Genomic DNA, 26240 nt, shown 5'->3' with positions numbered 1-26240 from the left:
GAAGACGGGTTGAAGACGAGTTGAAGACGAGTTGAAGACGGGTTGAAGACGAGTTGAAGACGGGGTGAAGACGAGTTGAAGACGGGTTGAAGACGAGTTGAAGACGGGTTGAAGACGGGTTGAAGACGGGTTGAAGACGAGTTGAAGACGGGTTGAAGACGAGTTGAAGAAGAGTTGGAGACAAGTTGGAGACGGGTTGAAGACGAGTTGAAGAAGAGTTGGAGACAAGTTGGAGACGGGTTGACGACGGGTTGAAGACGAGTTGAAGACGAGTTGGAGATGAGTTGAAGACGAGTTGGAGACAAGTTGAAGACGGGTTGAAGACGGGTTGAAGACGAGTTGAAGACGAGTTGAAGACGGGTTGAAGAAGAGTTGAAGACGGGTTGAAGACGAGTTGAAGACGAGTTGAAGACGGGTTGAAGACGAGTTGAAGACGGGTTGAAGACGGGTTGAAGACGGGTTGAAGACGGGTTGAAGACGAGTTGAAGACGGGTTGAAGACGAGTTGAAGAAGAGTTGGAGACAAGTTGGAGACGGGTTGAAGACGAGTTGAAGACGGGTTGAAGACGAGTTGAAGACGAGTTGAAGACGAGTTTAAGTGGCCGCACGACCGCAAAATGCTCCGCCAAACCTTCTACACGGGCATCCGTCTTAATCGCTTCCACCGTGCTGTAAAACACGCATGCAATTAAATCCATAACTAGGTGGAACAAGTAGAGTGAAAACACACACACACACACACACAGCCAGACACACAGTGTGTGTGTGTCATGCTGACACAGAAAGTCCATGAATCAGTTTCCTGTCCATCCTTCCACCTCTCTGTCTGTATGCCGGGGTATCAATTATAAAACCACAGAAGAGCCTCATTACACTGAGAGAGGGACTGAGAGAGAGAGAGAGAGAGAGAGAGAGAGAGGAGACAGGGATCAGCAAAGGCGAGTCTGATCTCTTTGCAACTGACATATTGAAGATAATAGTTCCAGACAGAACCAGTAGACGCAGAAATTAATCACAGAACTGATTCGTAAGCTGAGCCTCTATCAAAACCTATTTGTAGGACTGTAGTGTATGTATATATGTGTGTGTGTGTGTGTGTGTGTGTGTGTGTGTGTGTTCTCCGCGTCCGTCGACTTTAAACGACCAGATTCCAAGACATCAAAGATGGTTGTTGTGCTCAAACAAAGTTAGATCTTTCAAATTAACCCCGCGGGTTGCGGCCGCGTGTTGGACGGCCGCGTGCCGGTTCTCCGTTCTCCAAGGTTTACACGCAATTAAATGCATCGGTGATTTTGTTGAGTGACCTTCACGATGGTTATCTACACAACTAGCCTTTGGACAGCTCAGACGCAGCCTTCCTACATCATAAAGGTTGACTTGGGCTGCAACATAGATTTATCAAGGCTTATCAATAATTATGAAACCACCGTGACACGAAGAATTTATTCAGGCCCGTACGTGAAAACAGGACAATTGTTGCATTGCAACTTAATTTAGTCATATTTTAAGAACCAACCGTGTGTATTTTAATTCAAAGCACAGAAAGTAGAAACACTGATGGATATTCCGCTTAAAGAATTAAAGAATCTACGACCAAAAAAGGCGAATGTCAAGTGAAGCCTCTTCTAGCCGTGTGAGATTCGCAGATGGTCACAAGATGAAGGCTGCTGTGCACAAATGTTATTTTGAGTTATTTGGCAAGAAAACCACAGCACACACACGCGGCGGCGTCTGAGGCGCGCGTCGTGTTTTCGTTTGTCTCTAAACTCTATTTTCAAAAGAACTTCGTGGCCTAAAAAAACTGCTGTAAGATAATAATAGGAGCAAAATAAGTGTCCGTCACTGCAGTCAGAGTGCAGATATGACGGCTGGAGCACTGATTGGAGGGAGTGTAGTTTATTCAGAGTTGTCAAATGTAAATGTATATAATTACTGAACATGTGCAAACTATGAGTACACGCCTTGAGTTCCTCTTCCTCATTATGTTACACTGTGAACAGCACAGAGCGGTGAAGAGCGCAGTCCTGCTGGGCCAACTAATGGAGCTAACAGCTAACGGAGCTACAACTAACGGAGCTAACATCTAACGGAGCTAACAGCTAACGGAGCTAATATCGAACAGAGCTAACAGCTAATGGAGCTAACAGCTAACGGAGCTAACAACTAACGGAGCTAACATCTAACGGAGCTAACAGCTAACGGAGCTAACAGCTAATGGAGCTAATATCGAACAGAGCTAACAGCTAAAGGAGCTAACAGCTAACAACTAATGGAGCTAACAGCAAATGGAGCTAACAGCTAACAACTAATGGAGCTCACAGCTAAAGGAGCTAACAGCTAACGGAGCTAACATCTAACAGAGCTAACAACTAACGGAGCTAATATCGAACAGAGCTAACAGCTAATGGAGCTAACATCTAACAGAACTAAAAGCTAATGGAGCTAACAGCTAATGGAGCTAACATCTAACAGAGCTAACAACTAATGGAGCTAACAGAACTAAAAGTTAATGGAGCTAACAGCTAATGGAGCTAACATCTAATGGAGCTAACATCTAATGGAGCTAACAGCTAATGGAGCTAACAGCTAACATTAGCGGAAGTTGTGATGCGTGCAAGCTCTATTCAGTAAAAACTTAGCCTCGAATTGTAACGTCTTAAAATGTAATCTAAAAATGTTTTAGGTTTTAGTGAGAAACCTCCATTAACACTATTTTTTTATAAATACCAGAGGGAATAATTAGCCGCTTAACTTCCTGTTTAACACTAGCATTAGGCAGCTGATCATATATAGTTATAACTACTAAGCAAGTATAAAAGAACGTACACTCATTATCTTCCTTATCATTTGAACGGTGTGTTATTATGGACAACAATAATATGGTAAAAACCTCCCATTTATGCGATCTGATTCAGTATCAGGAAGGAGAAATTGCTATCGGAACATCTCAATTGTTCAAACAGAGCATTGGGTCAGGATCTGGCAAACTAATCTGGAACATATTTAGTCTATAAATTGTCTCAAAAAAGTGAAACATTCAAAATACGAGCTAATTATTGATCAGTCCAAAAATCCGTCGCTATTCATTACATTTGCAAAGATTCAAAACAAGAAAAGAGCAGCAAATCCTCCACATTTGAGAAGATGACGAGAACATATATAGAAATACTATTCAAAAGAATGATCAAAATCCTTTAAACAGTTTAATTCTCTGCTGACCTTAAGTGCCCTTTAGCTTCACGGTCGTGTCTTTCATCATCAAGAGCCAATCGACTCACCCCAACCAGAGGTTTTCGGAGATACTTTTTGGACCTCACGTCTCTATTTTTGTGTGCAATGTTCTTGTCCTCTACCTTCAGCACGCAACGTCCGTAATTAATTCCATCTCTCACAAAATCAAACGAGCAACTCAATAATCGGCGCTGAGCGCCACTGTTGTTGCCAATTATAGTCGCGCCAAAAAGAAAGTCTACGCAGGAAGTTGAGACGAGTGGAGCAGACGTCTGACTGGAAGTGTGAAACCGCGGAGCCATTTCCATCTGCCTGTGAAATAAAGGATATTGACAGCTGCTTCCGAAACATCACGGCGGAGAAGCAGGAACACGGTCTCTGTGGGTACACCTGCGCTGCGACACCGCATCCAATTAGGCATTCCTTTTGTTCTGAGGGCTCGGCAAACAGTCGGAGAGAATCTGATGCTCCTCCCACCGGTGGGACGGGAACACAATGAATCCCCAGAGTCTTTCCCCCTCGCCGACACCAGAGGCACAGATCATTACGCCGCCATGTCGGCCATGAGAGGCGTCTCCGTGGGCTTCATTGAAGACGACCGGAGCACGAGGCAGCGGAACAACGCTAAACACCTTGAGGAGGTGAGGAGAGATGAGGAGAGATGAGGAGAGGAGAGGTGATGAGAGATGAGGAGAGGAGAGATGAGGAGAGGAGAGGTGAGGTGATGAGAGATGAGGAGAGGAGAGATGAGGAGAGATGAGGAGAGATGAGATGAGGGGAGATGAGGAGAGATGAGGAGATGAGGAGAGATGAGGAGAGATAAGGAGAGAGGAGATGAGGAGATGAGGAGATATGAGGAGAGATGAGGAGATATGAGGAGATGAGGAGAGAGAGGAGATGAGGAGATGAGAGAGATGAGGAGAGGAGAGATGAGGAGAGAGGAGGAGATGAGGAGAGGATGAGGAGAGAGATGAGGAGAGATAAGGAGAGACGAGGGGAGATGAGGAGAGGAGAGGTGATGAGGAGAGATGATGAGGAGAGGAGAGGTGATGAGGAGAGATGAGGAGAGATAAGGAGAGACGAGGGGAGATGAGGAGAGGAGAGATGAGGATGGAGGAGAGAGGAGGATGAGATGAGGAGAGAGGAGAGGGAGAGAGGTGAGGAGAGATGAGGAGAGGAGAGATGAGGAGAGGAGAGGAGAGATGAGGAGAGATGAGGAGATGAGGAGAGAGAGGGAGAGGAGAGAGAGGGAGAGAGAGGAGAGGAGATGAGAGGAGAGATGAGGAGGAGATGAGGAGAGATGAGGAGAGATGAGGAGAGAAGAGATGAGGAGAGATGAGGAGAGATGAGGAGAGATGAGGAGAGATGAGGAGAGATGAGGAGAGGAGAGGTGATGAGAGATGAGGAGAGATGAGGAGGAGAGATGAGGAGAGATGAGGAGAGGAGAGGTGATGAGGAGAGATGAGGAGAGAGAGGGGAGATGAGGAGAGGAGAGGTGATGAGGAGAGATGAGGAGAGATAAGGAGAGACGAGGGGAGATGAGGAGAGGAGAGAGGAGATGGAGAGAGGGAGAGGAGAGATGAGTAGAGATGAGGAGATATGAGGAGAGATGAGGAGATATGAGGAGATGAGGAGAGATGAGGAGAGGAGAGGTGATGAGGAGAGGAGAGGTGATGAGAGATGAGGAGAGGAGAGGAGAGATGAGGAGAGGTGAGGAGAGATGAGGAGAGGAGAGGTGATGAGGAGAGATGATGAGGAGAGGAGAGGTGATGAGGAGAGATGAGGAGAGATAAGGAGAGAGAGTGAGAGAGAGGAGGAGAGGTGAGGATGAGGAGAGGAGGATGAGAGACGAGGGGAGATGAGGAGATGAGGAGAGATAAGGGGAGATGAGGAGATGAGGAGAGATGAGGAGATGAGGAGAGATGAGGAGAGGAGAGATGAGGAGAGATGAGGAGCGCTGCAGCACAGAAACAAGGTCTGACCACGGGGAGACGCTCTGATCCTGGAGGGTTAAGCTTTTAAATGAGACACACACACTTTTAGACGCACACACACACTTTTAGACACACACACAGGCTTATAGACACATGCACACACACTTTTAGACTAACACACACGCTTTTAGACACATACGCACACACACACCTTTAGACATACACACCTTTAGATGCATACACACTTTAAGACACACACACGGTTTTAGACACACACAGACGCTTTTAGACACACACACTTTAAGATGCACACGCGGTTGCACGCATGCACAGAAAGATCCACGTCAGGCTCCCAGTTAAGAGTCATCGGAGTGGAAAGGGAACATCTGGGAGGGAGAGAAACAAATGACACAGAGACACCAAGGCATGCACACAATAACAACACGGGCGTAATCACCGAGCGCGCACACACACACACACACACACACAGACACACACACACAGACACACACACACAGACACGCTTTCACAAACAGGTTGCAGTGTTCATCAAAGACTTAAAAACCGGGACAGAAAGGTGTGTGTCATGCGCCATATGCTGCTCTAAATGTCCGCCGTTCTCCGCTCCTCTTGCACATCCACAACCGACCCCGAGCGCATCGTCAGGGTTACGGAGAGGTCGGCCGGCGGAGGCCGCTCCGTCACGTCCCGGGGCGACAGAGGAATGGAGTGATGTAAAATGGCAGACACCGGGGGAGTCTCTCCGACAGGAGGCGTAATCAAACTCAGACAGACTCTCTTCCAATCACGGAGCGGGGTAATCAAACTCAGACTCACACACCTTCCCCCAAGGCGCGCACACACACACACACACACACACACACACAGCAGAATCGAACGAGTCGTTCATGTGCAGAACTACGAGGCTTCAAAGACCAGCTGTAAAACGTCACTCTTTCTTCCCACTTTCTGACGTGGGAGAGAACTCGGCGCTAAAAAACGTTGAAAGAAAAAGTTTGTGTTCATCAATCAGGGAGAAGGAAAACAAAAGAGACGGGGAGAGTTCACTGCGCTTCTCCAGGGGGCGGAGCGATGTCGGCGAGGTCACGAGGAGACGTCGCGTGTCAGAGACGGTCCCGTTGCAGCGACACGGCGTGCGTGCTGTGGAGTTTGAAAAGATGTCAGCCAATCACGCGCCAGCAAAGGGTCTGAATGTGACACAAATGTAATCAATTGCATTTAGGGACTTTTACGCCTCGGGCCGATTCAAAATGACAGAATCTGTCTCGCGAGTTCCCAAACTTGGTGTAAGAGAAACGCTAAAGTGCTGGAGTGCTCATTTAAAAAAATTAAAAAAAGAAAGAAGGAAGCGCTCGCTTCTTTGGGAGCGCGTGATATTCTCAGCTCAGCAATCATTAACACGCGCACTGTCTCCTCTAAAGGAAAGATAAAGGCAGCTGATCAACTATTGAGCTGAGATAGCATTTCAAGTGCTACAGTAATTATATGAGCATATATACACATGTATATAAATATACATGTATATATAATATATATATAGAGAGAGAGAGTTAGTCAAAATCTCCTCTCTTCTGCTCGTCTGTCCTACCCAGCATGCCCTCCTCTCTGAGCTCCATGCATCTTAACTTCTTTATCTCGGGCCGACTGAAGCGCTCAAGACGTTTTGTCTGCACATGTCTTTGATGATGTCGAGATATGCAGAGTGTTCCTGGGCGTGTGTGTGTGTGTGTGTGTGTGTCCGTGTGCTTTCATGTGTGTGTGTGTGAGACTTCTCTCCCTCCAGTGGCTCTCCTCTTCGGGGATGTTCTGCGGCTCTAATGGTCTGATGTACGGATCTACAAAGACCTGCAGCGCTGTGAACTGAAGAGAAGCACACAGGACGAGAGGGACACTGGCTGCTGTGTGTGTGTGTGTGTGTGTGTGTGTGTGTGTGTGTGGGTGTGTGCGTGTGTGTGTGTGTGAGTGTGTGTCGAAGAGAGACAAGGAAGGAGAGATGATAGCAGGTATGCGTGAAGCTTAATTAATTGGGATCCTCATCTCCTGCCACTAACAGAAATACCCCCGCGGCCATTCCAAAAACAGACACCTGAACACACCACGTTGACTCGATGGACTCCGCCCCCCCGGAGCGGTCGCGTCGAAGGTTTTTTTCCCCGTAGTGTTGATTTACTTGATATTCAGACGGCGTGCATACGGCGATTCATCCTCTCTTTTCAAATGTGTCACATTCAGTATGCAGTGTGAAAACATCCTCTGTGACACCATATGTAGCTTTAAAAAACAAAAGAAGAAGAAGACGAAGAAGGAGGAGCAGAAGAGGAAGAAAGGGGAAGGAGAAGAAGAAGAATGAGGAGAAGAAAAAGAAGAAACAAGAAAAAGAAGGAGAATAAGAGGAAGGAGAAGAATGGAGGAGAAGAAGAAGAAACAAGAAAAATATGAAGAAGAATGAGCAGAAGAAGAAACAAGAAGAAGAAGACGAAGAAGGAGGAGGAGGAGAAGAAGACGAAGAAGGAGGAGAAGGAGGACCAGGAGAAAAAGAAGAATGAGCAGAAGAAGAAACAAGAAAAAGAAGGAGAATAAGAGGAAGGAGAATAAGAATGGAGGAGAAGAAGAATGAGCAGAAGAAGAAGAAGAAGAAGAAGAAGAAGATGATGGGTCTGTCAGGTGAGCGGGTCACACAGACGGATGTCCAGTTCTAGAAGAGTTCTATAGAAGGGTTCTAGAAGAGTTATATAGAAGAGTTCTATAGAAGAGTTCTATAGAAGAGTTCTAGAAGAGTTCTATAGAAGAGTTCTAGAAGAGTTCTTGAAGAGTTCTATAGAAGAGTTCTATAAGAGTTCGAGAAGAGTTCTATAGAAGAGTTCTAGAATAGTTCTATAGAAGAGTTCTATAGAAGAGTTCTAGAAGAGTTCTATAGAAGAGTTCTAGAAGAGTTCTATAGAAGAGTTCTAGAAGAGTTCGAGAAGAGTTCTATAGAAGAGTTCTAGAAGAGTTCTAGAATAGTTCTAGAAGAGTTCTATAGAAGCGTTCTAGAAGAGTTTTAGAAGAGTTCTATAGAAGAGTTCTAGAAGAGTTCTATAGAAGCGTTCTAGAAGAGTTCTATAGAAGAGTTCTATAGAAGCGTTCTAGAAGAGTTCTATAGAAGAGTTCTAGAAGAGTTCTATAGAAGCGTTCTAGAAGAGTTCTAGAAGAGTTCTAGAAGCTGCTCTCAGGAGTTACCGAGCTTCTCCCTCAGCGCCCGTTGGTCGGCGTCTGTGACTGACGTCGTTATTCCTCTCGCTCTCTTTCTACCGGTTCCTCTCTGTTGAGCACGGCGCTCCAAATCAAAGCGAGAAGAAGAAGAAAGAAAAGGGGGAGTAAGAATAGGAACGAGGGATCTCATTTGTTCTGGCGCACGTCTGAAAAGAAAGACAACACTTTTTGGAAGTAGAAACATTTGACTGACAGCCAGAAACTTCCGTCTTCAGATCCCGCTTAATGGAACGGAAAAAAAGAGATGGAGGGAAACGGAGGTGGGACAGGAAATGGAAGAAAAAGAGAGAGAAAAAAGGAGGTGCAGATGAAAATAGACACACACTTTGAGTGAGTTGATTTACATTTCTGTTGTGTTGGCGGTCACCACTTTACGAGTGATCTTATAGGCTCCATGCCTGTGGAGGCGGGGCTTATCGTGTTGCAGGATATGTTCAGCTGTGTGGAAATGGAGATGTGTGATATCTCCATTTCCACAAACCCACGCGCCAACCAGCGGTTGAGGTTTAACGTGGAGGAGTGACTTCAAATAAAGAGAGAAGGAACATCTTCCGTTGTTTATCTTGTTCTCTTTTCTTATCGTCTCGCTCCTCGTCTTCCTCTCCCCGCCGCATTTCTACTTCGCCCACCTTTCCATCTCAATAACAAAAGACCCAATCAAACATGCTGCTTTATGGCAACGGATATTTACCCAGGAAATGTTTTATTGTGGAAAATACACCCGGATAAAACACACACACACACACACACACACACATAGACGTTTATGACCGAAAACCGATCAGCGAAGCCTAACTATAGCCTTACAATTCCTAAAAAAGCACCCAAGGGAGTACTCTCCCCCTGACAGCTGTAACAAGGTGCTGTGCGTATATTTATGTGATGGTGTGTGTGTGTGTGTGTGTGTGTGTGTGTGTGTGTGCGACAAAGGATGCCAAAGGATACAACCCTGTAAAGAGAATCTAATTCAAACTCTATACAGCCACAAGGGACAGAGTGCTCCCTCCTCCTCCTCCTCCTCCTCCTCCTCCTCCTCCTCCTCCTCCTCTCATTTAGCCATAGCAAAGCACTCGGGCTGAAGGACTGTGAGGCAGCGTACTCCTCCTCCTCCGGCCTCCGAGGAGGAGCGATACAGAGAGAGAAGGACATGAAGTGGTCGGGCGATAACAGAAGGTATCGGCTCCGTGAGGCGGCTTCTCTCCTTCCCTCCTTCTCTCCTTGTCTCCTTCTCGCTCGCTTTACCGTTTTATTCAACAGAAAAATTAAAATAAAGCGATGGGGACGGGTCTGTGATCACCGACAACTACACACAGAGGAATAATGGTTCTTAAAGGGTTCTTTAAAAGGCTTTGTGGTTCTACGAAGAACCATCGCCTACTGAAGGACCGTTCTTTAGTTTGAGGAACCTTCATAGGTTCTTTGAAGAACTCTTTAAGGAAAAGGTTCTTTGTGGAACCAGAAATGGTGCCTTAAAGAACCATTTTGTGGAGGTTCTTTATAAATATCTTTCTAGGTTCTTGGAAGAACTCTTCAAGGAAATGGTTATTTAAAGAACCCTGGTTTTAAGGGTTCTTTGTGGAACCAGAAACGGTGCCTTAACCCTTGTGTTGCCTTAGGGTCAATTTGACCCGAATCAATATTACACCCTCGTGTCGCCTTAGGATTAATTTGACCCCATTCAATGTTTAATGTCGGTGTTCTTTCGGTAGTCAACAAACAAACAGAAAGTGCCTCACACTTAAACTTGGAAAACAATATTAATTCTAATAATTTTCTGGAGGTTTTAATTGCTGGCGTCAAATTGAACCCAAAGGGTAAAATATGTTAGTAAATATAAAGGTAACAAGAGGGTGAAACATTGAATCGGGTCAAAATGACCCTAAGGCGACAGGAGGGTTCAAGAACCATTTTTTAAAGGTTCTTTGAAAAACCTTTATAGGTTCTTTAAAGAACCCTGGTTTGAAAGGTTCTATGTGGAACTAGAAATGGTGCCTTAAAGAACCATTTTGTGGAGGTTCTTTAAACTATCTTTATAGGTTCTTTGAAGAACTCTTTAAGGAAATGATTCTTTAAAGAAAGTTTCTTTTTTGTGGAACTAGAAATGGTGCCTTAAAGAACCATTTTGTGGAGGTTCTTTAAAATATCTTTATAGGTTCTTTGAAGAACTCTTCAAGGAAACGGATATTTAAAGAACCCTGGTTTTAAGGGTTGTTTGTGGAACCAGAAACGGTGCCTTAAAGAACCATTTTTAAAGGTTCTAGACACCTTTCTAGGTTCCTTGAAGAACTCTTTCACCCTGGTTTGAAAGGTTCCATGAGGAACCAGAAGTGGTTCCTGGTTCCACTTCCTGCTCGAGACTCTCGATATGAAACAGGATCTTTAAGAATGGTTCTACCTGAGACGCTCAGGTACACGGCGGCGCTCGTCACGTTCTCCCCCGTCCTCTCGTTCACCGCCTCGACGTGGTAGCGCCCGGCGTCGGCTGCTGTGGTTGCCAAGACGACCAGCTGATTGTCCAATGTGATTGCACTGTAGGGGTCACGAACAAAAACACACACACACACACAAGGAATTAAAAAACAAGCATCGCGTGCCTCCTTTGTGGCTCCGCCTCAGACAAGAGGAGGAGAGTATTTGATGCACGGATCATTTATTATTCATAAAGAGGCGATGAAGACGTTCATCAGAACGGAGCGGAGGATGAAGAGAGCTGGGACACATCTCTCCTCCTCCTCGTCGTGTGTCTTTCATTGTGTCGGCCACTCTCCTCGTCTTCTGTCCTTCACACTGAACAATCCTCATTTCCCCCACGTACCAGCAGCAATCAATACAGCACACACACACGCACACACACACACACACACACACACACACACACACACACACACACACACACACACTCATCACTTACAAACATACTTTGTGTTGCTGTCGCTTTTTCCAGCGGAGCATTATGGGAAGCGTTGATTTTTCGGAGAGAGAGACTTGCGTGGGCGAGGAGAGCGGGATGGTAAAATAAAATATACAGGACTGTCTCAGAAAATTAGAATATTGTGATAAAGTTCTTTATTTTCTGTAATGCAATTAAAAAATTATTAAATATTAAAAGAATAAAAGGCTTGCAATATTTCAGTTGATTTGTAATGAATCCAGAATGCATGACATTTTTGTTTTTTTAATTGCATTACAGAAAATAAATAACTTTATCACAATATTCTAATTTTCTGAGACAGTCCTGTATATATATATTCGTGGCGCTCAGATGTTGGTGTGTTTGAACTCGTGTGCCGGGGAACAGATGCCGCCAGGCAGCGAGCGGGCTGATGTGTTTTAGTGTTTTTCAGCTTGTCGCTGGATGTAAATCTCCCAATATTCTAACCTGAGAACTGACACTGAGATGAAAATCAATACGACCAAAAAGAGGAGAATAAAGCATCTTGAAGAGAGATGATCGTCCTGTATCGTTATGGAGTCGGAGTCTGTGCCCCCGGCCGCGCTAACGTTGCTAAAGGGCTCCAAGACAAACTTGGGATTTGGGGTTATCACAAATAAATAAATGAATGAATGAAAAAAGGAGCGTGCTCTGATCTGGAACGATGTGATTTTAAACAAAACACCTCCGTGTGTCTGCGTTTGTGAGATCGTGTTTCCATGAGCGTTGTTTTCGCAGCGCTGAATTGGCAGCGAGTCGATTGGCAGAGCGCCCGTTGGGGGGCGTGTCTTCCGCTCCAGACGAAGCCACTGCGGCGCGTGCCGCTTATCCCAATGCGAGTCGGCTCCAGAACGCGCGCGGCGACAATACGCTGAGTCATGAATAAAGGAAAAACCCCGGGCAGAGCGAGCGGGACGACAAAAGGGGGGGCGGGGTTGAGTTCCAACTGGCGGCGCCCCAACACCAGAACCGCGAGCTGGACCGTCAGACTGGACTGAACTGGTTTCTACCGCACGCTTCGAGACCCACCCACCCCCCCACCCCCCTGCCCACTGTAAAACATCCAGAGCAGATGTGTGCAGATGTGTAATCGGGATTAACCCACGCAAGGCAGCTGGCTCCGACCAACTGGAAGATGTTTCCACGGACATGTGGTCCAATCCGCCCCCCCCCCCCCCCCCCTACATGTCAAGATGACCGCCAGTTGTCCCCAAGAAGACCGAAGCCCTCTGCCCGGACACGGACCACCCACCCGGTCACGCTCCATCATCATCAAGTCATGTCCTTCACCCCCCCTCCAACTCGCTGGACCCGCTCCCATTTGCATGCGGGCCATAAAAAAAGGTGGACGATCGTTGGAGAGCTTCCCGTGTGTGTGTGTGTGTGTGTGTGTGTGTGTGTGAACATGAAGTTCAGAGAGCACGGATCGGCGCTCATCAATCACTCGCTCGATAATCGGCGACGAGGCGGGTCTACGGAGACGAGGTCACAGAGCCTCCGACCTTGGCGGCGACGACCTCCGTCACGACGTCGGCGAAAAAACTGTGACCCCCCCCATCAGTGGAGAGACAGCAGATTCACTGTTTATCATTATGCATACACATACATGTCTGCCATGAATATATATATAGCTTTACTTCATGTTTGTATTTCAGCAGTATTCACTGTCTTTTATTTTGAAGGGATTTCATTTGTGTATTGAGAGTCAGTGGATTCACAGTTTATCATTATTCAGACACATTCCTGCCAGAAATGTATTTAACTTTACTTTACTTTAAGTTTGTATTTCATCAGTATTAACTGGCACCGTTAACGTCTTTTATTTTGAAAGGATTTCCTTCTGTATTCATATCTAATGAGACAGTTCACGACTGTACGCCACGTCGTGAGCGCCGCGGCTTAGAGATGATTACTGTTGAACACCAGAGCCGGATAGTCCCTTTTAAACACGGTGCAGCGCATGAAGATAGGACTGATTGAACTACGTATCGATCCAGCAGAGGAGATAACACACACACACACACACACACACACACACACACACACACACACACACACACACACACACACACACACACACACACACACACACACACACACACACACACACACACACACACACACACACACACACACACACACACACACACACACACACTCGCAGAATTCTTCAGGTCTAATTTTATTCAGTGTGATTTCCCAGGGGAGCGTCCACGAGAGCCAGAGACTCCAACACCAACACTGTCTATTTTTGTAGAGTGTATGTTGCATGTGTGTGTGTGTGTGTGTGTGTGTGTGTCCACTCAACCGGCTGAGATGGAGGCTTTCGCCAAACCTTTTTCCTCCTGCTCTCTCCTCACTTCTTCCACCGGGAGGAGAGACGTTAACCCTTTGTTTGTGTTGTTTTCCCCTTGTTTACATACGAGTCACATGTCATGTTTACGTGAAGGCGGCGGCTCGCGGCTCCGGACGATGTCGCTGAAATGTGCTCCATATTGGGAGGTCCGACGCTTAATTTCACCGAACGCGTTCCGATGTAACTCTTCATATCTCCCAAAAAGCACACAACGGAAATAAATGAGAGACACATTGTCCTCATCAGAGTTACACACACACACACACACACAGCCGTTTAAATAAGTGTTCATATCAGACTGGATATGGCAAGTTGAGATTTAATATACCGTAAAGTCGACATGCGACTTTTTGCTCTCTTTTAGTTCAACATTTAATTAAATAGGACGCAAAAAAAATCACGGCTCTTTTAATGAAAAAAAAACTCAATTGTAAAACAGTGCATGGCTCTGAATGCCTGTGTGTGTGTGTGTGTGTGTGTATGTATCCCCAGGCAGAAGAAGGAAATTAAAAACACAGTAATCAACTACATCCTATTCCCACTTCTCCTTGTGTCCTTCACCCTAGCCTCTTCCTCTTATATCCCCTTCTCCCTCAGATTACCATATGCACATTTCATTCTAGGTTTCATGCATTTCTCTCTCTCTAGTTGTCTCTCCATCACACCCCATCCTCCCCCATGACTCCATGACAACTGGCCTGTCTTACCCCCCCCCCCCCCCCCAAAGCAACAAGCCAGAATGGTCTTTCATGAAGTGTTTGGCCCCGAGACTCATTTAATAAACACTCTTGGGGTGTCCGCACCACACACACACACACACACACACACACACCGACACACACACACACACGTGTGCCAAGAGCTAATTAGCACAAACATGTTGCAGGCCAGAGGATGAGTGAGAGAGCCTGTGCCTGTATGAGAGTGTTTTCATATCTGAGTGTGTGTGTGTGTGTGTGTGTGTCTTGGTTTCCTGGACTGTCTCTTTCCTGCCAAACCACCTCGGCCCCGTCTGCCCTCTCTCTCTCTCCGATAGGCAGCGAGCCACCTTCTCAAAGCTCAGTGCGTCTGACATGCAGCAGCAGGAGGAGGAGGAGGAGGAGGAGGAATACTCCACTGTAAACCAAGGCCAGACAGCTTCATCCCCCCCATACACACACACACACACACGTTACACTGCACAGTCGGGAGCATTCACCGCTCCTTGCAGCCGTCTGGACCGGATGTTTGTGTTTGAGTCCGTGGGCGCATGAACACACTCTCTGTTGGACGGATTGATAGTTAACGTACGCCGTGTGACACTGTGTGTGTGTGTGTGTGTGTGTGTGTGTGTGTGTGTGTCGAAGGATTTTGAGGTATTCAAGCGGTCGAAGCGTCCCTGTTCTCAGAATGCCAGCCCGAGGTGCGGTGCCTTCCATCCCATAATGAGTTGCTCTGAAGCTGAAGCCTCCGGACCGTCTTCATCAACATGTTGTGTGATGATGTCGTCTTTCGTTTTGGCTCCTTTTACTTTTGTCTTGCACGACTGCAAACAAAAGCCCGACGGCGATAACTGCCGCGTCAGCGTTACCGGGGCGACTCATCCTCATTACGAGAAGTGGTGTTTATTCATTTTCTCTTCTTTTTTTCTCTTGATTTTATTGATTTCCAGCCCCTTAATGTGGATGGAAATTCATTGGTGGCTTATTAATATTTGAATTTAGACACACATAAAATGAACAATATAAACATCTTGTGATCTCGCCGGACTCTGTGAGGTTTAATGTGCAAGTCGCCCGTCGGGAATTACTATTCCTATTACGTGGAATAATAAAAATCAACGAGAATTACTGCCTCCGCTAATCAGGAAAGTTGCAGTTCATCCCTTTCTACGCCCTATGAGACGTTTGTGGACAATTGTAATAATTAGCATGACCACAAAAATCAAATCATGGTTTTTTTTCTTCTTTTTTTGGTGCCGTCTTTGAGTGTTTATGGCTGGAGTACCCAGCATGCACCTGGGGCAGAATGACAAGTAAAAGCAGTAAAAAGATGGCATTTATATCTACATTCAAGTTACTCCTTTTTTACGGGAAACATTTTTAAAAAAGGACCAGAGTGGAACGCCTCCATCACGGTCTCTCTCCCTCCATCACGGTCTCTCTTCCTCCATCACGGTCTCCCTCCCTCCATCACGGTCTCTCTCCCTCCATCACGGTCTCTCTCCCTCCATCACGGTCTCCCTCCCTCCATCACGGTCTCTCTCCCTCCATCACGGTCTCCCTCTCTCCATCCCGGTCTCCCTCTCTCCATCACGGTCTCTCTTCCTCCATCACGGTCTCCCTCTCTCCATCACGGTCTCCCTCCCTCCATCACGGTCTCTCCCTCCATCACGGTCTCTCTCCCTCCATCACGGCTCTCTCCCTCCATCACGGTCTCCTCCCTCCATCACGGTCTCTCCTCTCCTCCATCACGGTCTCTCTCTCCATCACGGCCTCTCTCCTCCATCACGGTCTCCTCCCTCCATCACGGTCTCCTCCCTCCATCACGGTCTCTCTCCCTCCATCACGGTCTCCTCCCTCCATCACGGTCTCTCTCCTCCATCACGGTCTCCTCCCTCCATCACGGTCTCTCCTCCATCACGGTCTCTCTTCCTCCATCACGGTCTCCTCCCTCCATCACGGCTCTCTCCCTCCATCACGGTCTCCCTCCCTCCATCACGGTCTCCCTCCCTCCATCACGGTCTCTCTCCCTCCATCACGGCCTCTCTCCCTCCATCACGGTCTCCCTCCCTCCATCACGGTCTCTCCTCCATCACGGTCTCTCTCCCTCCATCACGGTCTCTCTCCCTCCATCACGGTCTCTCTCCCTCCATCACGGTCTCTCTCCCTCCATCACGGTCTCCCTCCCTCCATCACGGTCTCTCTCCCTCCATCACGGTCTCCCTCACGGTCTCCCTCCCTCCATCACGGTCTCTCTTCCTCCATCACGGTCTCTCTCCCTCCATCACGGTCTCTCTCCTCCATCACGGTCTCCCTCCCTCCATCACGGTCTCTCTCCCTCCATCACGGTCTCTCTCCCTCCATCACGGTCTCCCTCCCTCCATCACGGTCTCTCTCCCTCCATCACGGTCTCTCTCCCTCCATCACGGTCTCTCTCCCTCCATCACGGTCTCTCTTCCTCCATCACGGTCTCCCTCCCTCCATCACGGTCTCTCTCCCTCCATCACGGTCTCTCTTCCTCCATCACGGTCTCCCTCCCTCCATCACGGTCTCCCTCCCTCCATCACGGTCTCTCTCCCTCCATCACGGCCTCTCTCCCTCCATCACGGTCTCTCTCCCTCCATCACGGTCTCTCTCCCTCCATCACGGTCTCTCTTCCTCCATCACGGTCTCCCTCCCTCCATCACGGTCTCCCTCCCTCCATCACGGTCTCCCTCCCTCCATCACGGTCTCTCTCCCTCCATCACGGTCTCTCTCCCTCCATCACGGTCTCTCTCTCTCCTTCAAACGGTCACACGGACGCAGAGCGGGAGAGACTTCTTCTTCTACTTCTTTTTCTTCTTCTTCTTCTTCTGTGTGCTCTCTCACAGCGGCTTGGCCAGCCGCCACTGCCAATACGTCCTCCGTCGAGCACACACACGCACACACACACACACAGACGCACACAGGAAGTGCACACATAGTCGAGCACGCTGGACAGACCACGTTTGTTTGATGTCCGCTGGTTTGTACCCGGGGGAGGCTGAGAGAAGAGGGGGAGGCGGCGGCCGAGGAGAGGAGAGCAAAAGCAGGGCAAGGGTGATGTGGAGGCAGGAAGGGAGGAGAGGAGAGAGGGATGAGGCCCGACGCAGGGCAAACACGTTCTGCCCCTCCCCCTCTCTGTTTGCTCAGCCACGCCGTGACTCACCTCCCTTTTCCGCCTCTGCTTTACGTCTGCCGGTTGTCACGTGGGGGGTGGAAGGGGGGGGGGGGAACGCTTTGCTTTTTTCATGGTTCACGAATATCAATTAAATGCACGCCGCGAGACCGGCTTCCTTTAACAAGGCGGCGGGATGAATGGCGACACAATGTGCCTCTGTGTGTGTGTGTGTGTGTGTGTGTGTGTGTGTGTGTGTGCGCAGCTGAGTGACTGTTGTCGTCCCATTAGGTGGACGGATCTCCAGACGAATGGCTATTATCCTAATTAGCACTAATTACGTCGGCCTCCAATTAACCACACGGCTAGCGGCGGCGTCTCCTCTCGCCGTCTCTAGCCAGCTGCTCGGCGAAGAGAAACCAGCTGAACGGAGAGACGCTGATCTTCACACTCGGGGGGGGGGGGGGGGGGGGGGGAAAGAAGCCGTCGTTTTTCTAATTCCGGTTCACGCGACAAAAAAACGGTATTTCCGCGTTTTACGCTTTCACGGCCGAACTCTGAATCTGAGGAGCAGCTTCATGAACTCGTTCAGGCTTCCGGGAATTCAATGAAACCAAATTATCGATCGAGAGAAAATCATCCGGGAGTGCTAACGTGCCGATTTAGTTCATTTCTGGTCCTCGACTTTGTTTTCATGCACGACCCGTTTTCTTTCGCTCTCATCCTCAGAAAGACGATATTCCTTCGACGTCGTAAATGAACACGACACTAATGTTCCCGTTTGATGCGGCCGTGCGTACTTTGACGAACGCGCTCCTCTTTCGGTCCCCCGACTGATTTCTCCGGAGAAGAAATAAAACAGAGGCGTGTCCAAAGAACGCCGCCATAACCCCGAAAAGACTCGAGAGGGAAATCGACCCGTATCGAATTCAGAATAATGCAATATTTTGAAAAAAAGTTCCGTTTCATAGAGCATTGGGAACAATGTGTATGTCATACAACCAGAGTAATTACGTGTATATTCAAGAGATTCAAGATTCAAGATGTTTTATTTGTCACATACACACACAGGGTGTGCAGTGAAATGAAAGTGGCAAAGCTCAGCAGGAATGTGCAAGGGCAACAAGTACACACTATTTACAATAAAAAACAACACAATATTTACAGTAAGTGTGTGTGTGTGTGTGTGTGTGTGTGTGTGTGTGTGTGTGTGCCTAAGAGGGGCAGTTGTGTGGGTCTATGTGGGGGTCCTGGTGAGGTCGGAGTTCACAGTCCTGATGGCCTGAGGAAAGAAACTCCGTCTCAGTCTCTCTGTTCTTGCAGCGTGACTACGGAGGCGCCTGCCTGACCGCAGCAGCTGAAACAGTCTGTTGTTGGTGTGGTGAGGGTCCTTCATGATCCTGCCGGCTCTGGTTCTGCACCTCGAGGTGTACAAGTCCTGCAGGGTGGGGAGTGTAGTATCAATGGTGCGTTCAGCCGAACACACGACTCTCTGCAGAGCCTTCCTGTCCTGAGCGGAGCAGTTGCCAAACCAGGCTGTGATGCTTCCTGTCAGGACGCCTCTACAGCTCCAGAGTAGAAGGACTGAAGGATCCTCTGGGAAACTTTAAATTTCCTCAGCTGCCTGAGGTGGTAGAGGCGCTGCCTTGCCTTTCTCACCAGAGTGTCTGTGAGCTATGACCATGTCAGATCCTCGGTGATGTGGACTCCCAGGTATTTATACCCGCTCACCCTCTCCACAGTAGTCCCGTTAATCCCCAGTGGTGAGTACGTCCTCTGTTGTTGTACCCTCCTAAAGTCCACAATCAGCTCCTTAGTTTTGGTGACATTCATGATGAGGCTGTTGTCCTGGCACCAGAGTGACAGATCAGCAACTTCCTCCAGGTAGGCCTTCTCGCCGTTGTCGGAGATCAGGCCCACCACCACTGTGTCATCCGCAAACTTGATGATGGTGTTGAGCTGAACCTGGCCACACAGTCATGTGTGTACAGGGAGTACAGTAGGGGCTGAGGACGCAACCTGGGGGATCCTGTGTTCAGGGTGAGGATTTGAGGTGTGTCTGCCCACCCTGACCACCTGTGGCCTGGCGGTCAGGAAGTCCAGGATCCAAGCACACGGGGGTGTTCAGTCCCAGCTCAATCAGCTTGCCGGCCAGTCTGGAGGGGACTATGGTGTTGAAAGCTGAACTATAATCAATGAACAGCAGTCTCACATAGCACCCTCTGGCTGTCCAGATGAGAGAGTGTGGTGCAGTACCTGGGAGACAGCATCATCCGTGGATCTGTTTGGGCGATAAGCAAACTGCAGCGGGTCCATGGAGGAAGGGAGGAAGGCGCAGATGTAGTCCTTTATCAGCCTCTCAGCATTTCATGACCACCGAGGTGAGGGCCACCGGTCGGTAGTCATTCATACATGCTGGAGAAGCATTCTTGGGCACAGGGACAATAGTGGATCTCTTGAAGCAGGCGGGACCACGGACTCAGCCAGGGAGAGGTTGAATATTGTGGTGAACACTGGAGCTAGCTGGTTAGCACAGGTCTTCAGTACTCGCCCAGATATGCCATCTGGACCTGCAGCTTTCCTGGTGTTCACCCTCAACAGAGCCCTCCTCACACTGTGCTCGGTCACAGAGAGTGTGTGTTCATCCCCAGCGGTAGAACTCACCTCGGCCACGCTTAACGGTGTTGTTGTTAGCCGAGCTAGCGCTGTTGTTGCTAGCCTCAAACCGTGCATAAAATGAGTTCAGGTCGTCCGCTAGGGATGCGCGGCACTCACCATAGCGCGGGTCTGCTCTGGTAGTCTGTGATAGTCCGTAGCCCCTGCCATAGGCGCCTGGTGTCGCGCTGCTCCATCTGTGATTCCACTCTGTCTCGGTACCTCCTTTGGCTTCCTTCACCGCCTCCTCAGTCCATAGACCGCTGCCTTGTACTCGTCCATGTTGCCGGATACAAGACCGGAGTTATAGGCAGCAGTACGGGCGTTCACAGCTTCACGGATGGATCTATCAACCCACGGCTTTTGGTTAGGAAAGACCCTAACTTTTACCGTGGGGACGATGGTGTCCGTTAAGCGTTGCTATGAGGCTCATTGCTACTTCCAAAACTTCGCTGACGCCACTGGAACTGGATTGGATCATGTCCCAGTCGGCGACACGCAGAGCGCCCTGTAGCTCAGCCTCTGATTGGTCAGACCACCGCTCACGTTCCTCGTCACTACCGCTTCCGCGATCTTTGCGGTACCGGAAGCAGAAAAATGGCGGCATGGTCTGATTTTCGAACGGAGGAGAGAGACAGCCTTGTAGCCTCTCTTGAATGGCGATAGCAGTGGTCCAACGTTCTTTCCTCTGGTAGCACACGTAATGTGCTGGTGAAAGTTCGGCATGACTTTTTAGGTTAGCCCTATTAAAGTCCCCAGCCACCACCACAGCCGCGGGATACTTGTTCTGATGCCGACATAACACATCATGTAGGTCCGATAGTGCTACGCCGGTGTCCGCTTGTGGTGGTATGTAGACGGCTGTGGTGATGACCGAGCTGAACTCCCGGGAAGGTAGAATGGACGGCATGAGATCGCCAGATGTTCCAGGTTCGGCGAGCAGGAACGAAAGAGTCTTAATGTTCTTGGGGTCGCACCACATGTTGTTAGTTATGAAGCAAACCCTCCACCCTTAGATTTACCAGACTCTTCCGTTCTGTCTGCACGGAAAACAGAGAAGGACTCGGTTGGGCATATGACTCGATCCGCACCAGCGGGTCAGCCATGTTTCCGCCAGACAAAAGATATTACAGTCCTCATGTCCCGTTGGAATCTGATCCTTGCCCTAACATCATCCATCTTATTTTCCAGAGACTGGACGTTAGCAAGAAGGATGCTGGGCAGAGGTGGGCGGTGGGCTTGAACTCTCAGTCTGTTCCGAATTCCGCTCCGCTTCCTCGATGTTTTCGTCCTCCCGTAGTAGCGGCTCCACTGTTGTTGATGTGGTTCGCTCAGACGATCTCTGCCGCCACGCTGGATCGATGGAAAAAGTGGACAAAAACCCTTGTTTTGCGCAAAAGTTTATGTCCAAAAGTGTGCTGTGGTCGTATGCTGTTAGTGCCGATGTGTTTGTGGCAAAGAAAACATTAAAAATAAACACAAAAACTAAAAGAGCGCACAATCTCCGCGGAGCTACCTCGACGGCGTCTGGACACAGCCGCGCCATCTTCTATGATATCATTTAATTAATATAAATGAAAGAGTATAATCTGTCACGGGTGACAAATTACTTACCCCAATTAAAAAGTTGCATATTCTTAAATCTGAGACGCAGCGCCGCTGTTACGTTATTGTTTCCCCTGCTGCTTCAGGTCTGAGGAGAACTCTTCACTGTCGAGCTATTTCACACACACTATGTGATCGATAACCGCCACATGGAGTGTTTATGAATATGTGTGTGTGCACACAGGGTCGCGCCGCTGATGAATGAACACATGTTGCTCCCCGAATGGAGACGCATTGCTCCCGCCGGGTGTAAAGGTCAGTGAACGGGCGCCACGCGGCGCCGTTGTTATCTCCCAGCAGCCCCTGTCAAACAAGGCTTTGGAACTGATACGCTTGTCACCGCGGCGATGGGTAATCAATACTGTGGCGGGGAGAGAAAAAATGCATTACGCCTACAGGTGAAAACATCTTAATCTACATTGTTTTGTAACAAACACACAAACACACACACACACAGTAACCTGTTCTCTCTGCGATGGACAGATACTTGAGACCTGGTGTGTGTGTGTGTGTGTGCAGTTTGGTGAGAAGCACCCAGTGTCCCTCTTCTATTGATCTGCATTCACACATTCACACACACACTCACGGGTCGATCATGTTTTTGTTGATCACGTTCTCGTTGTCGTTGTTGTTGTTGTTGTGAGTATCGAGGGGTCGGCGAGCGTGGCGCCCTCCTACCGCTAAACGGGCGCAGTGCGCCGTCTGCTCTGCATCAACACGCTCTCGGAGCGCGTGACGTAGACGTCGTTGTGCGTGCGTCTCGGTCGTGGCGTTTTTCTTGTTTTGTTTTTCGTCAATAAGGATGGAGAGCGCCGCGTTTCAACCCTGGACGTTGGGTCACCGGCCTTAAGCACCGAGGAACACATTTATTCCTCGACACTCTTTAACTCCCACGTGAACACACGACAGAGAGGCGAGAAGCACAGGAAGCCAGACGGTCATTTCCCCGGAGCAGGAAGTCCGTCTTTTATTTATCTGGCGAGAGCAAAAGAAACTCGTGACCTTCTGCTTATTGATCGTGCTCCGGTGATCTGGAGCGCGGCGGCGTGAGCCTCTGATATTAACCGCTCCATCTGGATATCCTGGGGGAGGATGACAAACACACTTGTTGTTGTTTTTCCTGGCCGCCGGCCGGCGACTCTTCTTAAAAAATTGACAAACGACGACCCCAAAGGTGGCTCGACGGTTTAGTGCAGAGAGAGAAGACAGCGGAGGAAACGACAACTAACTACCCCCCCCCCCTCCCACCCTCCAGTTCTAAAACGTGAAGCCGTAAAGTTTCATTTTCCTTCAAAAAGTGTATGAGAAAAAAAAGCGTATTACATCACACTTAGCTGACGCTTTACATTCATCCAGCGTAGACACAGCTACAGGGAGACATTTCTTCTCCAAGTGCCTTGCTCAAGGACACATGGATTCGGGCGGGGCTTGAACCAGCAACCCCCCCCCCCCGAGTCATTACCCCGAGTCGACGGTACAAACGTGAGCTTACGGTCTCGATTGCCACTTTCAAGTCTTCTTCAAATCAGCATGACGTTCATTACCTTCGCATTGAAAATGCCGGAAGGTTATGTTTTGATCGCCGTGTATTTATTTATTTATTTGTATGCGTGTTATTCACAAAACTCAAAAAGTATTGAACCGAATCGCATGAAATTTGGTGGGATGATTGTTTATTATCCGGGGACCATTTGATTAGATTTTGGGATCGATCGGGTCAAAGGTCAAAGGTCATGAACAGGTCAAAATCTTTCGCAGAACTCAAAAAGTATTGAACCGAATCGCATGAAATTTGGTGGGATGATTGTTTATTATCCGGGGACCAGTTGATTAGATTTTGGGATCGATCGGGTCAAAGGTCAAAGGTCATGAACAGGTCAAAATCTTTCGCAGAACTCAAAAGTATTGAACCGAATCGCATGAAATTTGGTGGGATGATTGTTTATTATCCGGGGACCAGTTGACTAGATTTTGGGATCGATCGGGTCAAAGGTCAAGGTCAAAGGTCATGAACAGGTCAAAATGTTCTTGAATGGCATGAAATTTGGTGGGATGATTGGTTATTATCTGGGGACCATTTGATTAGATTTTGGGATCAATCGGGTCAAAGGTCAAGGTCAAGGTTATGGAAAGGTCAAACTCTTTTTTTACCATAGCACGATACATGTTTGTCCAATTGGCATGCAACTAATGCCAAAATGTTCATAATTCAATGCCCAATCTTGTGATATGCGAAGGTATGCGCTCTACCGAGTGCCCATTCTAGTTTGGAGTGAAATGAACGGTGGAGTCTGGGTGGTTTAGGGGCGTGGCTATCTTGTGATTGACAGCTCCCTCGCAAATAACGAGTCTCTACCTAATATCTGTCAAATATCACAGAAATCTTTTGTTTTTACGGCCAGAAGGAGGAACTCGAGGCCCGTTGGGGGACGTCCCGACGACTAAGTCCGCCTCCTGTGTCCAGGCTACGGTCACAAGCCGTTCTTTTGGGAATGACCTAATCTCCCGAGAGAAGGCATTTGCTTATTCGCTTGTTTCCCGGGGTCTTCCATCCCTCCTTCCATCCATCCCTTCCTCCCCGTGTCTCTCTCTCTCCCTCCCTCCCCCACTCGCCGGTCGATAGGTTAAGAACTCCTCCCGGTGAGAGATGTGTGCAGGCGGTCCTTTGTGTGTGCGTGTGCGTACACTGTGGTCCGTGTGATGGATGTGTGTGTGGCAGGTAATTAAAAGTGTGATTAGTGGATAATTACAAGAGGTCTCTCTGTCTTTAGAAGCGTTAACGACTTTAGACGGAGGACACGCTCGCACACACACGAGCTGGCAGGTGGAAGTGTGTTGGTTCACACTTTAATGGGGGCGTAATGATTCCGGGGATGATGCGGGAGAGAGGGAGCGAGTCACGAGGAGAGAGGAGAAGAAGAAGAAGAAGAAGAAGAAGAAGAAGAAGAAGAAGAAGAAGAAGGGAGGTGGATGAAGAGGGGGAGCAGTGGATCAGACGCGGAGACAAAAGAGCACCTTTGTGAAAGATTCATATCCAGAGAATGAATCATCATCATCACCATCATCATCATCATCGGCGTGTGCCACACACACACACACACACACGCACACACACACAGTCACACTTACACACACTTCTCTCTCTGTGAGTGATCAGTTCAGACAGAAGCAGCTGCTCTCTGGCAGAGAGAATCACCAAACCCAGATCCTGCAGGCTGGCGCACACACACACACACACACACACTTAGGAAAATACCAACACGAGAATTTAGAGAGTTAACTAATTAGTTTGTGTAACAAAGTTAGAGCTCGATGTTCAACGAAACCACCGCCCGTGCTTATGAACAGCCATTTGCATGTGTTTTTGTGTGTGTCTGCACCGTGACGACACGTCTTCTTATCTTCTCGGAGCACTGGAGCAGATGGAAACGACATATAGTTATGTATATTATCTTCTTCTTCTATCGTCACATTCCACAGCTCAAAAGTAACACCAAACCTGGAAGTGAGCGTCATGGTTCTCTCCAAATAAAAGACAGTGTTCTTTTCTCTTTGATTCTATTCTCTGACATCTTATATATATATATATATATAAACTAAAGAACCAGAAATGGTTCCTTAAAGAAACATTTTTTTAAAGTTCTTTGAGACACATATATAGGTTCTTTGAATAAATATTAAAGGAAATGGTTCTTTGAAGAACCCTGGTTTGAAAGGTTCTTTGTAGAACCAGAAATGGTTCCTTAAGAAACAATTTGTTACGGTTCTTTGAGACACATATATAGGTTCTTTGAAGAACTCGATAAGGATATGGTTCTCTAAAGAACCCTGGTTTGAAAGGTTCTTTGTGGAACCAGAAATGGTTCTTCTTCTATGGTGTCAGTCTGAAGAACCATTTTCGGTTCTTCTATGGCACCTTCATATTTCAGTGTTCTCCTTCTGTCTCTGGATCGGGGTCCATGCCGACACCCATTATTCACACACCCTGTCGTACTCGTTGCATGTGTTCATGTAACTCTGGTCACATGACGTCTGTTCTTCTGTCCATCCTGGAGAGGGATCCTCCTCCCTTTTTCCCCCCTGAAAGCATTTTTTCCCCCCCTATTTCTTTGGAGTTTCTCCTGATCCGAAGTGAGGTCAAAGGTCATGGATGTCGCATGTGTGCAGACTGTAAAGCCCTCTGAGGCCCATTTGTAATTTGTGATATTGGGCGACACACAAAACAAACTGAATTGAAGGGCGGAGCGACATTTCTAGCGCGGCTAAAAAAATATATTTTAAAACGCGATGCGTGCGAATGCCTCTTGACGAGCCGTGAGAGCAGAACACGTCGTCCTCCGCCGAGGCGAGAGAGATGACAGGTACGGCCCCCCCCCCTCCTCCTCCTCCTCCTCCCCCGCTGCTCGTCTCCCTCCCTT

General features: G+C 48.2%; 1 protein-coding gene across 4 annotated transcripts in view; it reads right to left on the bottom strand.

The window, feature by feature from the left end:
- The window catches only part of LOC130189744 (protein sidekick-1-like), a 242497-nt gene that overhangs the window by 100631 nt on the left and 115626 nt on the right, over positions 1 to 26240 (bottom strand). For all 4 annotated transcript variants that reach the window (XM_056408677.1, XM_056408673.1, XM_056408675.1 and 1 more), the window contains one exon: positions 10833 to 10966. In XM_056408677.1, the coding sequence (XP_056264652.1) occupies positions 10833 to 10966 (134 nt within the window). The remainder of the gene's footprint in view (positions 1 to 10832; positions 10967 to 26240) is intronic.

Source organism: Pseudoliparis swirei, chromosome 24 (assembly GCF_029220125.1).
Source record: "Pseudoliparis swirei isolate HS2019 ecotype Mariana Trench chromosome 24, NWPU_hadal_v1, whole genome shotgun sequence".
Lineage (NCBI taxonomy): Eukaryota > Metazoa > Chordata > Actinopteri > Perciformes > Liparidae > Pseudoliparis > Pseudoliparis swirei.
The sequence above is the reverse complement of the archived record's forward strand: the minus strand, read 5'-3'. Positions and strand labels throughout refer to the sequence as shown.